This window comes from Oryctolagus cuniculus, chromosome 5 (assembly GCF_964237555.1).
Source record: "Oryctolagus cuniculus chromosome 5, mOryCun1.1, whole genome shotgun sequence".
NCBI lineage: Eukaryota > Metazoa > Chordata > Mammalia > Lagomorpha > Leporidae > Oryctolagus > Oryctolagus cuniculus.
This window is the reverse complement of record NC_091436.1, coordinates 117426251-117441569: the sequence shown is the minus strand read 5'-3', so window position 1 is coordinate 117441569 and position 15319 is coordinate 117426251. Positions and strand designations below refer to the sequence as shown.

The 15319-nt window shown below is 47.9% G+C and overlaps 1 protein-coding gene across 2 annotated transcripts in view; it reads right to left on the bottom strand.

Moving 5' to 3' along the window:
- The window catches only part of TRAM2 (translocation associated membrane protein 2), an 87509-nt gene that overhangs the window by 35749 nt on the left and 36441 nt on the right, over positions 1-15319 (bottom strand). For both annotated transcript variants that reach the window (XM_008263046.4, XM_051855632.2), the window contains exon 2: positions 4650-4713. In XM_008263046.4, the coding sequence (XP_008261268.2) occupies positions 4650-4713 (64 nt within the window). The remainder of the gene's footprint in view (positions 1-4649; positions 4714-15319) is intronic.

The window sequence follows — 15319 nt, the reverse complement described above, 5'->3', positions numbered from 1 at the left end:
TCCTGGCTTCAGCCTGGCCCAGGCCCAGCGGTTGTGACCATTTGGGGAGTGAACCAGCAGATGGAAGATCTATCTTTCTCTGCCTCTCCTACTCTCTCTGTAACTCAGACTTTCAAATAAATAAATAAACCTAAAAAAAAAAAAGATAGAAATATGCAAATACGTAGGTTTCCCTACCTTATTTTGAGGTTAGAAGCACAGGATTATACAAAAAGCTAACTGGAGCTTTTCACCCACATAGCTTAGAGCCTTTCCTCTCAAAGTTCAATGAGTTCAGGAATCACCTGTGGCTCTTGTTTAAAATATAGTTTCTGGGGGCCAATGCTGTGGTACAGTGGGTGCTGGCATCTCACATCAGAGCGCCAGAATGAGTCCCAGGTGCTCAGCTTCCAGTGCAGCTCTTTGCTAATGCACCTGGGAGAGCAGCAGAAGACGGTACAAGTACTTGGGCCTGTCACTCCTGTGAAAGACCAGCATGGAGTTCCAGGCTCCTGGCTCCCCAGAAACTGCAGTCATTTGGGGAGCCAGTGGATGGAAGATCTCTTTCTCTGTCTCCCCTCTTTCTCTATAACTACACCTTTCAAATAAATAAATAAATCTTTTTTAAAAAGGAGGTTTTCATACAGGTTTGCAGTGGACTGGGAATCTATATTCCCAACAAGCTCCCAGGTCAGCCCGGTGGTGCTGGTCCATGAAAAATCTGAGGAGCAGGCACTGGAAAAGACTCCCCAGGCTTTCCGCCTTCAGGAACCACTGGAATGAGGCAGGAACCATCACTCTCCATTTTGCAGATGGGAGATGGAGACAATCCAGCAAAGCAGCGGCACCACCCAGAATAACCCTGCAGATAAATAAATGCTCAGTCCTCTGGGCCCTCCTGCTCTCAGCCAGAAGGGAAGCCAGCAGGCCTTGAGTCTGCCTGTGGGATGAATTAAACTGCTTACTTTCTGACCTTTTACAGCCTATATAGCTCTGACCAGAATACCAGCTGCTTCGTGGTATTTTAATCAGAGAGAAGACGCACAGAGTCTGAAGTCAAGACCAGAAACCTGACATTTTATTCTTTGCCACAGGTGGATAGACAAAATATGTACACGATGGCTAGTTAAATTTTTTATTTCAGATAACAGTGAATAAGTTTTTAGTATAAATATGTCCCATGCACAGTCTGAGATATACTTACACTTAAAAATATATACACATTGTTTGAAATTCAAATGGTAACGATCAGTCCTGGATTTTTATTTGCTACACCTGTCAACTCTAAGAGGGTGGCATGCAGAAATGAGAGCAGGGACTTGGTAAAAAGGAATATTTCCTGCTTCGTCACTGCTGACCTTAAAGAAAAGCACGAGGACACCAGCACGGCAGGTGCTCCTTAGATGCATGTACTTATCACTGCCAACTACTGTGTCCACCCCTCTGAATGGAGCTGAATTTTCTTAAGAAGCTGTTTAGAGGCCGGCGCCGCGGCTCAATAGGCTAATCCTCCGCCTGCGGTGCCGGCACACCGGGTTCTAGTCCTGGTCGGGGTGCCAGATTCTGTTCCGGTTGCCCCTCTTCCAGGCCAGCTCTCTGCTGTGGCCCGGAAGTGCAGTGGAGGATGGCCCAAGTGCTTGGGCCCTGCACACGCATGGGAGACCAGGAGAAGCACCTGGTTCCTGCCTTCGGATCAGCGCGGTGCGCCGGCCATTGGAGGGTGAACCAACGGCAAAAGGAAGACCTTTCTATCTGTCTCTCTCTCTCACTCTGCCTGTCAGGAAAACAAAACAAAACAAAAAAGAAGCTGTTTAGAATGCAACAAAATCATAAATTTATAGCCGGTGTTACAGGTTGAGCTGTACCTGCTCCTTTCTCCTCCCCTCCAAATTCATAGGTTGAAGTCTCAACCCCTAGCACCTGGGAGTGTGACCTTATTTGGAAAGAGGGTCTTTGTTGATGTAATCAGTGAAGATGAGGTCCCTAATCCAATGACTGTGCCCTTATAAGAGAGGGAAATGGAGACACAGAGACTAACATGCACACAAAGAGAAAGCCATAGTGGTGTGCTGCCCCTTGGAACAGAGGGAGCACAGCCCGTTTGACACCTCCCGACGATGAGATGACGCCTCCCGATCGTGGCTGTTTAAGCCACTCTGTTTGTGGTACTTTTGTTACAGCAGCCCCAGGAACCTCACACTGGAAGTTGGGAGGAACAGAGCAGGAAGAGGGAGTTACAGCAAAGCAAAGCAGTCAGGAGAGAGCCTCAGCAACATTCCGTGCCAGCTGCTTTCCTCAGAACTTGAAAACCTCAGCTGAGGAAGACACAGAGGTTTAGAAATACCAACCGTTCTGGAGGAAAACAGCTACTGCTCTAAAATGCAATTTGAAACACTGACTTGAGCAAGCCACACACCACTTAAAGAAGAAAGCTTAGAAGTCAGAGGTGACCCTGGTTATACAAAAAAACCCAGGACTAAAACGATTCTGGGGAAGGGTTTTACAAATCACACCCTTGACAGACCTGTTACTGTAAACGGTTGTTTTTCCCCTCCATGAGAGGATTGCTTTCCTCCAGACCAAACATTACCATATTGGGTTGGTGGTGATTAGGGAGCTCAGAACAAAATTAAGCAGGCTATCCTGATTTCATTGCTCTCTGAATTATTTATTTGCTTGTCACATTTCCAGTAGCCTCCAAATGGCAAGATTTAAACAAAAGATAGGCTACCTAACATTACTTTACCTTTTCTTTCTCAAGAAACTGAAACTGGATCAGTTTAGCATGGATTTTTTTTTTTTTTTTTTTTAAACTCACCTTGACCCAGGCTTTCCTGAGGCCTGGAGCTGGACTCTGGAAACAGAACTGAGTGCTGCCACCTTGGAAAAATTCCACACCTGGCAGGTTCCATCCCACGACCCTGCATTCAGGTGTTTTTGGTTTTTACCGGAGGGCCTTTGCACATGCTGATCTGCACGTCTGGAATGTTCTTCTTCTGCCCAGACCCCTCTCTGACCCCCCAACAAAGTTAAATATCTCAAAAACAACTTCTGTCAATCACCCTCTTACTCCTTCTCATACAACCTTGCAGATTTCCTTCACCGCCCTACCACAGCTATTACTGATGGCTTATTTATTATACATGCTTAATCCATGGCAAGATTTGTGAAGCCGGAGACCCGATGAGTTTTTTTACATGACTTTGTAACCAGTGCCTGGCCCACAACAGGCACACACATACAAAGATACTTCAAAAAGTTCAAGGAAAATGGAATCAAGAGATTTTATTCTGATGCGAATTTTTGAAATCCATACACACTGTTTTCATAATATGAATTCTTCATGAATTTTTTAATATTCTTTGTATGTATATATTTCAAAAATTGTTTATACTGAAGGAAACGTGGCTTCTAATTCCATTTTGCACAAACTTTTTGAAGTCTCCTTGTATTTTCCTGGACGGATTAATTAAACAAATGAATACATGATATGATTCACAGTGAAAGATGGACCCAGAAGAGACAGGTGGCTTCTGCCTCCATGGGACACAGGTTCGAAAATCTGTCCCCAAAGTCTTTCAATAAGTAATAGGTGAAGTCAGACAGAAAGAAATCTCACCTTTTAAGTCAAGACACTTCACTACTCTACAACAGAATGAAGACAGGACTAGATTCAGCAAACAAAAATCCATCATTTGTCCATCAAGAAGGTACCCAGTGCTTTGCAACTGAGAAAGGAGTGACTCCTGGTTCCAGTGGTGAGGTCTGAGAAGCCCAAGGCTGCAGACCCCCAGCCCCCAAGGCTGGGCTTGGCCTTTAGATATGCTGGTTTGACCCACACAGAGCTGGCCTACGCCATGTCTATGAAATTTCCAAGTTGTTTTCCATTACATAAAAAAATCAAGATATTTCTACCTAAAAAGAGATTTCTTCTGATTCTTTTGTGGAGGGAGGCGGGAAATGGAAGGTCTTAGCCACAGAGGGCCTACAGAACAGCAGCCACTCAGATGGACCCTGTCCCCAATCTAGCCCACTTGTCACCTGCCCAGCCCTGCTGCTCCTGCCCACCTGGACTGAGAAGTGCTTGTGAAGACAGAGCAACATCCGGTGTGATGTGAGCTAGATTTCCTGTAAACGCTGGCAAACACTCAGGGACTGCAGGCCGGCTTATGATGCAGCTGCTCTGGTCAGCGGCCTTATGACGGTCCTACGTCAAGACGCGTGCGGGCCTGGCATGTACTCTTGACCCCAACCCAGTCAGAATGCAGCACCCTGTCTCCCAGCCATATTTCCATACAGCACAAAAGTGCAAATCCTACATACTCTTCACACTGCAAAGTTCTAAAAGGAGGCTGCACTCTTCAGAATGGACCAGTGGCATTGCCTCATGCTCTGTGTCCAGCAGAAGTCAACATCAGATGCTTTAGAGAAAGGAGTCAGAGCCCCACAAGGCACCCCAGGGTGAAGCAGCTTTCTTTTGATGGCTGCAGCTGAAAGAGGGAAGCTCCCAGCTGTTGAGCCTGCATCACAGTCATCTCAGTGGTGAGAGGATGCTGGCTGCTGCAGTTAACAATCTAGACAGGTCAGACATGCACAGACGAAAAGGAAGCTTCCCAAGTCCCCAAGGGTTACCAGGGCCAGGGGCAGATGGAGACCAGCGCATTCCTTACCTGCCGTAGGCACACTAACATTGTACTGAGGTAAAATAAATAGGAAGGCAGTCTTGGCTGTGACCTGTAAAACAAAGGGGAAAGTTCCAATTTAACTTTTTTGCCACATCATAAGGGAGACATGGAGCCTGTAACCAGCTCCCAGAGCCCGCCTCTTTTTTTTCTATCTCAGACCCACAGACCCTCGGATGAATGGTTTTTCCTTCGTGCACAGTTAGCTCTGGCTTTTGTTCCATTTTTCTTTAATGACATCCTTTCCAATACCTGCACTGAAATCAAAACACCCCTGGGCACCAGATGGTACGGAGACTTGGACTCAGTGTAGAAGGAATGAAACAAGCTGTGCTTGGCAAGCGGGGAGCTCACAAGCGAAGGGCACAAATCTGTCTGCCATTCATTCATTCACTCAAGTATCTGTAAAGTTCATTCTGTGCACCCAGCTTCGTGGAAGATGGAAACTAACAGAAGGGAAGGTTGCAGCCTTCGCGAAACTCGGGCCCTAGCTGAGGTCTCCCTAGCACTCGGCCGCCTGCACGTTGGACAGCAGCCCTGAAAATCTAACCCTGAGCATCAGAAACAGAGAATTTCAGCTGCTTATTTCACATCCCCCCTACCGTGCTGCATGGGACAGGATATCACACCCACATTGCCAATTTATTCATTTCAAAAGCTGCCTTTAAGATCTCAGTTGTGGCGTAAAAGAAAAACTGCGGTTGTCACTGGCTATTAATGGCCAGGTCAGTACTGTGACAGCTTAGCCAGCAGGGTGGAGATTACAAAATGTGGAGATTTGATGCCTGGACTCAAGGATCAAATGCTTGAGTTCAAATGCTAGCTCTGCTGTTTGCACGCCATGTAATCCCAAGCAAGTAACCCTACACCCTGAGCCTCAGTTTCTTTGTCCATAAAGTCAGGAGTATTTGCCGAACCTCAGCTCTGGGCTGGTGCTGGCATTGCTGTGAATGCTGTTGGAAGCTGTGCAGCTGGGACTGAGAACCACCATCCACACTGTCCTGGGCCATGCACGAGGCCAAGGGAGGAGCAAGCCCAAACCAGGCCTTTCCCAGGAAGCTTCGCAGACCCATCAATTAAGGTTAATGGCTCTTCTCCAGGCACAGAGGAGGTCTGAAGGATGGACACTGGGTGTGTGTGTGTGTGTGTGCAGCAAATGCACTTGGCCATGACCAAAGGTGGTGTGGAAACCAGTGAATGACATTGCAGACTCCCCATGTCACTCAGATTCTTTGCTTTGTTTTAGATTTACTTAATTATTATTTGAAAGGCAGAGTGACATAGAGAGAGGGAGAGGCAGAGGCAGAGAGTGTTCGAGCTACAGAAAGCAACTGTTTCCATCAGCTGGTTCACTGACCAAATGGCCACAATGGCTGGGGCTGGGCCAGGCTGAAGCCAGGAGCCTCGAACTGCATCTGGATGTCCACGTGGGTGGCAGGGGCCCAAGCACTTGGGGCTATCTTCCTCTGCTTTCCCAAGTGCATTAGCAAGGATCAAAAGCAGAGCAGGACACCTCCAGTCCATATTAGAGTACCTGCATTCAAGTCCCAACTCTGCTCCTAACGCTAACTTCCTGCTGTGCACACTCTGACATGCCTTAGATGGTGGCTCATGTACTTACTTGGTCCCTGCCACCCCCAGGAGAAACCTAAATTGAGTTCCTGGTTCCTGGGAGTGAGTCAGTGGACGAGAACTCTCTGCAAGTCTGACTGCTTCTCAAATAAGAAAAAGACCTTTTTCTATATTCCCCACCCATCTGGTGATTCAATTACCCGTATTCTCTTTAGAATACATGCGTTTGATTTTAGCCGAGATGTTATACTTACTATCTCCTTAGTCTCATTTTATATCCTTCTCCTACACAACTGCATACACCGCACACACACACACACACACACACGCAGTTCTCCTGATGAGACTCTCAGCCATCCTCCACCACTCAGCTCCACTGTAACCCCCTGCACAAACCTTCCCTAACTGCTCCAGGCCCTGCTCTCTCGTCCTCAGGGAGCCCTGCATGCTGCACCTGCTGTATTACCACCTCCACACACCTCTTCCAGTTCCCATCAGGCAGTGACAATCTCACAAACCCCTCTGTGACCGCTCAAGTAACCCAGATGATACAGTGGGCGCTCCGTAACCATTCACTGAACAAGATGAAGAACAAAAAGCCGAGTCTGCTTCACTCAGCCGTTTTGGTTCCCTCTCTGTATCGGGAGCTGCTCCCGGGGCCATCACTGGCGTTGTCCTCTATCACAGTCTTTTCCTTTAGACCTGATTGTCTGTTAAACCTGAACCCAGCTCTGCTTAAGCCCCACAGACACCCCAGCCACAGGGGCTCTCCTGCTGAACCCCCTTCACAATGCCCCAACCACCTGACCCTCTACAATAGGATCTGCCATGACACCATCAAGGACAAACTCTGCCTTCTCAGAGTGAAATCCTGGAGAAGGAACATCAGAGGAGGAAGGCAGGCAGGGAGGAAAAATGTACCCAACCCTCTGTAAGCTTCGGCACACATCTCACATTCGATTTCACTTAGCAAAGGCACTGGTCTCCTAAGACCGTGGGGTGGAGTGCACCTCCGTGGGGTTTGGCTGTCAGGAATCCACTCTCCCCTTCCAAGAGCACGAGAGTTCCCAAGGGAAGTGCTTTCCTCCTGCTCATGGCCGTAGGAAGGGGACAGCCTCTCCCCAGGACAGCAGCCCGGCCAGCTGGGCTCTGGGTTTGAGTGGGAGTGGAGGAGGTGCTGGTCAGTGCCACATGTCCACCCACAGCCTTCTGCTGTGGTCCCTCCAGCCCTGGCCCTGGAGTACTAGCATTACCCAGTGTGTAATGAGGCTCTAAAGAGCCAGGGTCCATCTCCAAGCTACGTCATTGTTCGCCGTGTAGAGTACCGTGTTCAGCTCTAGCTGCACGACAGACTCCTGGAGGAGCTTTGAAAATCTCTATGCCAGGGGCCACACCCAAACTGATTAAACCAGGCCCCCAGAGCACTGACGTTTCAGCAACTTCCCCAGACCACTCCAATGTGCAGTTAAGTCTGAGATTCTCTACACTTCTTAAAAAAAAAAAAAAAAGAAGAAGAAGAAGAAGAAGACTGACATTTGGCATGTGGTTATGTGGGCTCTGCATATATTCTTAGCCTAAGCTTACATACACAGTTCTCAGCACTCACAGTAGTTACAGTCCAGGAAGTCACCGTGAATACCAAATTAGCCAATTTGGAAACACTGCTTCTAGGAGAAACACAGGGTCAGGTGCCTATCAGGCTCTGGTCACATTTGCAACAGATCAATATATATGACCTTGCTTTTTCTGTTTAAAGACATCTTGCATAATACTCTATGCCATGGACTCACCGACACTAAACTCAAGGCCACCCACACTGTATCTAACTCAATGGAACAAGGCTGAAACAACACCTGCTTTCCCCACGAGGTACATCACGGCCTTCTTGTGCTGAGGAGCACGAGTCAGCGCTTCCACCCTGTCAGACGGGTCATTTTAGCAGAGAAATCACCCACAAAGAGGCAGAAAACATGAGCACTAAATGGAGGCAAAAAGGACACTTGTTCACAGTGTAATGAGAGCTGAACAGGATGGAGAAGGCTTCCCATCACTGGGAACGTGCATGTGGGGCAACTTAACATTTCCGCTGCTCTGCATATGCCCGCGAATAACCAGAGTCAAGGACTGATTCTGGGGTTATAGCTACATTTTAGAAAGTTAGTGAATTTGCAAAAACAAAATCCAGGAAAAAAATTAAGACAATGTATTAGAGCAAACCCCCATGTCAGCTCTAGGAGGGTCAAGTTGCTGTGTTGGGGCTGCCATTGCAGTGTAGCAGATAAAACCACTGTCCATAACGCCAGCATTCCAAATGAGCACCTGTTCGAGTCCCAGCTGCTCCACTTCCTATCTAGCTCCCTGCTATTGTGCCTGGGAAAGCAGCAGAGGATGGCCCAAGTGCTTTGGGCCCCTGCACCTACACGGGAGATCCAGAAGAAGCTTCTGACTCCTGGCTTGGACCTGGCCCAGCACCAGCCATTGTAGCCATTTGGGGAGTGAATCAGTGGATGGAAGATATCTCTCTCTCTCTCTCTCTCTCTGTCTCTCTCTCTCTCCTCTGTCTCTTCATCTCTGTGTAACTGTGACTTTCAAATAAATAAATAAATCTTATTTAAAAAGTTGTGCTTTGGCCAGCACCACGGCTCAATAGGCTAATCCTCTGCCTGCGGCGCCGGCACACCAGGTTCTAGTCCCAGTCGGGGCACCAGATTCTGTCCCGGTTGCCCCTCTTCCAGGCCAGCTCTCTTATCTGGCCCAGGAGTGCAATGGAGGATGGCCCAAGTCCTTGGGCTCTGCACCCGCATGGGAGACCAGGAGAAGCACCTGGCTCCTGCCTTCAGATAGGCGCGGTGCGCCAGCTGCAGCGCACCGGCCGCGGCAGCCATTGGAGGGAGAACCAACGGTAAAGGAAGACCTTTCTCTCTGTCTCTCTCTCTCTCACTGTCCACTCTGCCTGTAAAAAAATAAAAATAAAAATAAAAAGTTGTGCTTTTAAATAGCTTTCATAAGATATAATGTACACACCCTAAAATTCACCCATCTTAATTGTACAGCTATAAGAGGTTTATTTTTCCGTTTCTTCCTTTGTAGGAATATTAAGTTCTAGGAAAGTGGGGATCTTGCCTGCCTTGATTCTCTTCCATTCATAGCCTCTAACAGAACTGAGAAGAGAGCAGCACTCAGAAAACATTAACATAAATACGGGTTAAGCAGGATAGCCAGTGCTGTACTGTGCCATCAGCCCTACACCTGTCACCTGCCCACATTTATAGTTTTGTGTGTGTCCTCTCTCTCCCTGGGACAGTCTGAGGGCTGGGCACACAGTATGTAGCCCATAAACACCTATTTGATGAACTCATACCCCAAGCAGCTGTGATATTTAGTAACCATGAGTGAATGTTTAACATATGTTTCTGAACATGATTCCAAGAGAACAGGGCCCAGGATCTTGAAATAAGGCAAAAATACTAGATTCCAGTATTTTTCCATTCCTATCTCCTGGTAGTGGCAGCAGTAGTTAGTTCTAAAACTTACATATTTGGGGCTGGTGCTGTGGCATAGCGGGTAAAGCCACTGCCTGTGGAGCCAGCATCCCACATGGGCACTGATTCAGGTCCCGGCTGCTCCACTTCCAATTCAGCTCTCTGCTATGGCCTGGGAAAGCAGTAGAAGATGGCTTAAGTCCTTGGGCCCCTTTACCTACGTGGGAGACCTGGAAGAAGCTCCTGGATCCTGGCTTCTGACTGGCCCAGCTCTGGCTGCTACAGCCATTTAGGGAGTGAAATAGTGAATGGAAGACCTTTCTCTCTCCCTCTCTCTGCCTGTAACTCTATCTCTCAAATAAATAAATAAAATCTTTAAAAAATACACCTTTCTCTGAAGGCAGCCATGCTTGCTCTCACTTCACCTAACCTCGGCAGAATGGTGTGAGTTTCCCCTTCTTACAGATGGGAAAGCTAAACTTGGTGCATGGAGAACTAAAGGGACCTCCGCAACCCTCTACGCAAGTGGAAAAGCCAACATTCAACTTGACTTTTTATTTTTCTATTTTTAAGTTATTTATTTATTTATTTACTTTAGCAAGACAACAGACAAAAGGTGCTTCCATTTGCTGGCTCATTCCCCAAATGCTGACAAATCCAGGGCTGGGCTGGCCAAAACTGGGATCCAAAAAACAATCCAGGTGTCCCATATGGTTGGCAAGGACCCAACCACTTGGGTCTGCATTAGCAGGAAGCTGGAGTCAGGAGCCGGAGCTGAGTATCAGACCCAGGCACTCTGACACGGGAGGCAGGCATCTTAACTGATATCTTAACCACTAGGCTACGTGCCCACCCCAACTTGCTTTTTTGCTCCCCCCAAAATTCAGGATATACCAGTAGAGAACATAAATAGAATAGTGACATATACTGAAGGCAGGAGAGGACCAAAAACAAACTATATAGAAAGCAAAAACAAAGAGCAAAGAATGAGGTTGATCCACAAAAACTCATTCCAGGAAGTCCTACTCATTGGCCATGGGGGCCAGAAACGTGGCTGTACACCTGATCAGTCATCAAAAGGAGGAGAGAGTGATCTGCTCTGATGCACCACATCCACTAACTGACAGAATCAAAATGCACCAGGCAAAAAAGCAAGCTTCATTCTCCAGAGTAAAAGCCATTCTCTGTACTTTCAAGTGTCCTTCTGCACCCCAAATCTTCACCCCATAACCCTCGTCCAACCTCAGACGAGGGATGAAACAACTCAGAAGCCTCTCTCTGCAACTACCGTTCGAGCTCATGAAGCACAGAGGGCCACGAAACAGGAGCATTTTAAAAATGTCACTCCAATTATTTCTCATCCTTCTAAGGCCGTTTATAGGAAACATTATTGAGCTTAATAGCATTTTAAATGCCAACCTCAGCGGGTGAAAGGTTAAAAGTGACAACGTGCTAACACATTAATGCAAAGGGAGAACATAAAACCATGTAGGAAAGACCACATATCTTTCTCTTTCACATACACCACACACACACACACAAACACACACACATATACACAGAGAGAGAAACAGTAATAAGTCATTACATTTTTAACTAAAACAAAGCATCAAACACAAAGGCAAGGATGTTGAGCATGCCTGTACAGCCATAACAAAACCAAAACTGCTCCACATGCCGTCTGTTCTGTTAGGGGCACGTGAACCTGAGCCCTTGGTTGCAACCAAACTGATGCTGATGAAATCATTGCTTCCAGCTCTGTGCAGCGGACGTGCATCCCAGTCCCAGGTCTACGTGGCCCAGCTGGGTGGCCCTAGGCAAGGTGCTTGAGCTCTGGACCCCAGTTTCTACATCCTTTAACCACAACAAATATAACAATAATGACTATCAAGTTCTTACTCAGGGTCTGGCATGGTTCTATTGGCTTTCCATAAATGATCACACATAATTCTCAAACAACACTACAAGGTAGGTACTGATCACGCCACCATTTTACAGACAGGCATAGGAAGGATAAGGCCGAAGGAGGTGGTTTAGAATGACTGTCCCTAAACATCTTCCCTATGCCCAACTTCCTGGATCCGTGTAATGTTCAATGCCAAAGACATAGCCGCACACTGACAACATGCTGAGAGCTCTTTCCAAAAATGTAAGCTATACTGTTGCTTCTCCATTTGGGAACACAAGGTGCAGGTATCATCTTACAGGAGGCAGAGCAAGGGAGTTAACCCACTGGCCCGCCAGCCACATGCACTGAGACCACCAATCCATTTCACTGCAAGTTGACAGCTGGGTCCAAGATAAAAGAAAAGAAAGGTGGCGAAACCATTCTCATTGCTTCCCTTTGCATACTAAATCCTTCGGTTGGGTTCACTCTGTTTTTACCTTGGCTGATACATCCATATATGGCACTTGCTCTGTGGACGGGGCCCTGTGGGGACAGTAGCCACCGAGAGGACAAGAAAGAGAACAAGAGCCTTCGACTTTGAAAGAAACATCTTTGCAGGGAATTCTTCAAACCTTCTTCCCCAGCTCAGCCCGTTCTCGCGAAGCCCAACCGGCTCCACCACGCAGGCTTGCCTCAAATGGATTTTGCATCTTTCTGCTGAGGCAGTGGATAGGAAAATTTCCGTCAGACAGGAAAACATTGGAAAGTTACACCCAATCGGTGGGGAAGAACCTTTTTTTTTTTTTTTTTTTTTTTAATAAAAGCCTCTTTTAGCCTTTTTTTCCCTTGGAATGTTTGCATCCAGAGGTTCTGCCTTCAGCCAGCAGAGTCCCCGATCACCTGCGGGTAAGACAACGTACGTGGCGGGGACAGGATGGACTTGGGTCTGCAGCTCCCCTGCCGTACAATAAAAGGCAGACAGAGCTGAAACAAAGACGCTTTTCACTCTGGCTTTCCGAAAATCTCCGTTTTGGATGACCAGAGGCTGCTGGGAGGGCTGAGTGCCTGGAACGCAGGGGGCAGAGCTGTGACAGTACCTTTCTGTGTGGCTTTTAGCTATGCCTCACCTGAAAAACTGCCTTGACGCGAGGCAGTGCTGAACACACATGCACAGATTCCTGCAAAGCCATGACAGCAAGGCAGAGAACAGACACGCTGTTCACAGTGAAGACTGCAGCCTCACATCAGGTTAAAAATATAATATGTGTTCAAGACAAAAACTTGCAATCGGAATACCCATGATAAAACAGTATTACCTGCTTTATTATATTCAGACATTTTTATTGAAATAGAGAGGAACTGAGAAGAGGTCATATAAAGAGTTTTTAAAAAACCTGGAAGTCTGGCCTTTAAAAATTTTATTTTATTTATTTGAAAGGCAGAGTTACGGGGCGGGGGGGGGGGGGGGGAGTGGAGGTCTTTCATCTGCTGGTTCACTCCCCAAATGGCTGAAACAGCTGGGGCTGGGCCAGGCCGAAGCCAGGAGCCAAGAGTTTCTTCCTGGTCTCCCATGTGAGAGCAGGGACCCAAGCACTCGGGTTGACCTCCAATGCTTTCCCAAGCACATTAGCAGGGAGCTAATTGGAAGTGGAGCAGCCAGGACACAAACTGGCGCCCATATGGGATACTGGCACTTCCGGTGGTGGTTTAACCTGCTACGCCAGCCCAAGAAGTCTGGCTTTTTATTTTTATTTATTTTTATTTTTTATTTTTATTTTTTTACAGATAGAGTTAGACAGTGAGAGAGAGAGACAGAGAGAAAGGTCTTCCTTCCGTCGGTTCACCCCCGAAATGGCCGCTACGGCCGGAGCTATGCCAATCCGAAGCCAGGAGCCAGGTGCTTCTTCCTGGTCTCCCATGTGGGTGCAGGGCCCAAGCACTTGGGCCATCCTCCACTGCCTTCCCGGGCCACAGCAGAGAGCTGGACTGGAAAAAGAGCAATCTGGACTAGAACCCGGCGCCCATATGGGATGCCGGCACCGCAGGCAGAGGATTAACCAAGTGAGCCACGGCACCGGCCCCCAAGTCTGGCTTTTTAAAAAGGTGCAAATGAGGCCAGCATTACAGTACAGTGGGTTAAGCTGCCACTTACGACACCAGTGTCCCATAGTGAAGCACTGGTTCAAGTCCCAGCTACTCTACTTCTGAACCAGCTCCCTGTTAATACACCTGGGAAAGCAGTGGATGATGTCCTAAGTACTTGGGCCCCTCCCATCCATGTGGGAGACCAGCAAGGAGTTCTGGCACCTGGCTTTGGCCTGACCCAGACTGGGCTGTTGCAGCCATTTGGGAAAAATCGGTGAATAGAAGACCCACCCAACCCCCCACCCCGTTGCTCTGCTTTTTAAATAAGCAAATCTTATTTAAAAACTGCATATGAGGCCAGCCACGGCTCAATAGGCTAATCATCCGCCTGTGGTGCCAGCACCCCGGGGTTCTAGTCCCGGTTGGGGTGCCGGATTCTGTCCCGGTTGCTCCCCTTCCAGTCCAGCTCTCTGCTGTGGCCCGGGAGTGCAGTGGAGGATGGCCCAAGTGCTTGAGCCTTGCACCTACATGGGAGACCAGGAGAGGCACCTGGCTCCTGGCTTTGGATCAGCGCAGTGCGCCAGCCGCAGCACACTGGCCGCAGCGGCCATTGTGGGGTGAACCAACGGAAAAGGAAGACCTTTCTTTCTCTCTGTCTCTCTGTCCACTCTGCTTGTCAAAAAACAAAAACAAAAACAAAAACAAAAACAAAAACAAAAAAACCAACAACAGCTGGTGCCGCAGCTCACTAGGCTAATCCTCCACCTTGCGGCGCCGGCACACCGGGTTCTAGTCCCGGTCGGGGCACCGGATTCTGTCCCGGTTGCCCCTCTTCCAGGCCAGCTCTCTTATCTGGCCCAGGAGTGCAATGGAGGATGGCCCAAGTGCTTGGGCTCTGCACCTGCATGGGAGACCAGGAGAAGCACCTGGCTCCTGCCTTCGGATCAGCATGGTGCGCCGGCTGCAGCACGCCGGCCATGGCGGCCATTGGAGGGTGAACCAACGGCAAAAGGAAGACCTTTCTCTCTGTCTCTCTCTCTCACTGTCCACTCTGCCTGTCAAAACAAAACAAAACAAAACAAAACAAAAAACACCACCACCAACAACAACAAAAAAAACTGCATATGAAGCTTGAACTTGTCATACTGGACACCGGCAGTTTGGGAAGTTAATCAAGCACCAACAAAAAAGAGGTGGCCTCAGCATGGCCCTTCTTCACTTCCTTTGTATCTACAACTCAATTACAGAGTTGAGACCTACTATGTGCCCTACGGATTGCCTTACATTAAAAAATTTGCATTTTTCATGAACTAAATACATTCCTTCTTCTCTGAAAGCCTTGATTTGCATATCTTGATCCTTCCCCTAAAGGTGTCCTGGTTAGATATTCCCAACACTCATTACTGGATTACACACTTCGCCCCTTCCCCTCTAATGACTTTTCCCTTCATTTGGATAGTACAGCACACTCAGAAACCATCTCTCATAGACGCCGAACACTACAGATAAAGAAGTGCTCACACAGGGTAATTCTAAGCACATCAGTGTTCCTGAAACACTTCTCCTGCAGCACATGACAGAGTTTAGATTACTGGTTGCACGTGGATATTAGTAAAACACACACGTATTTT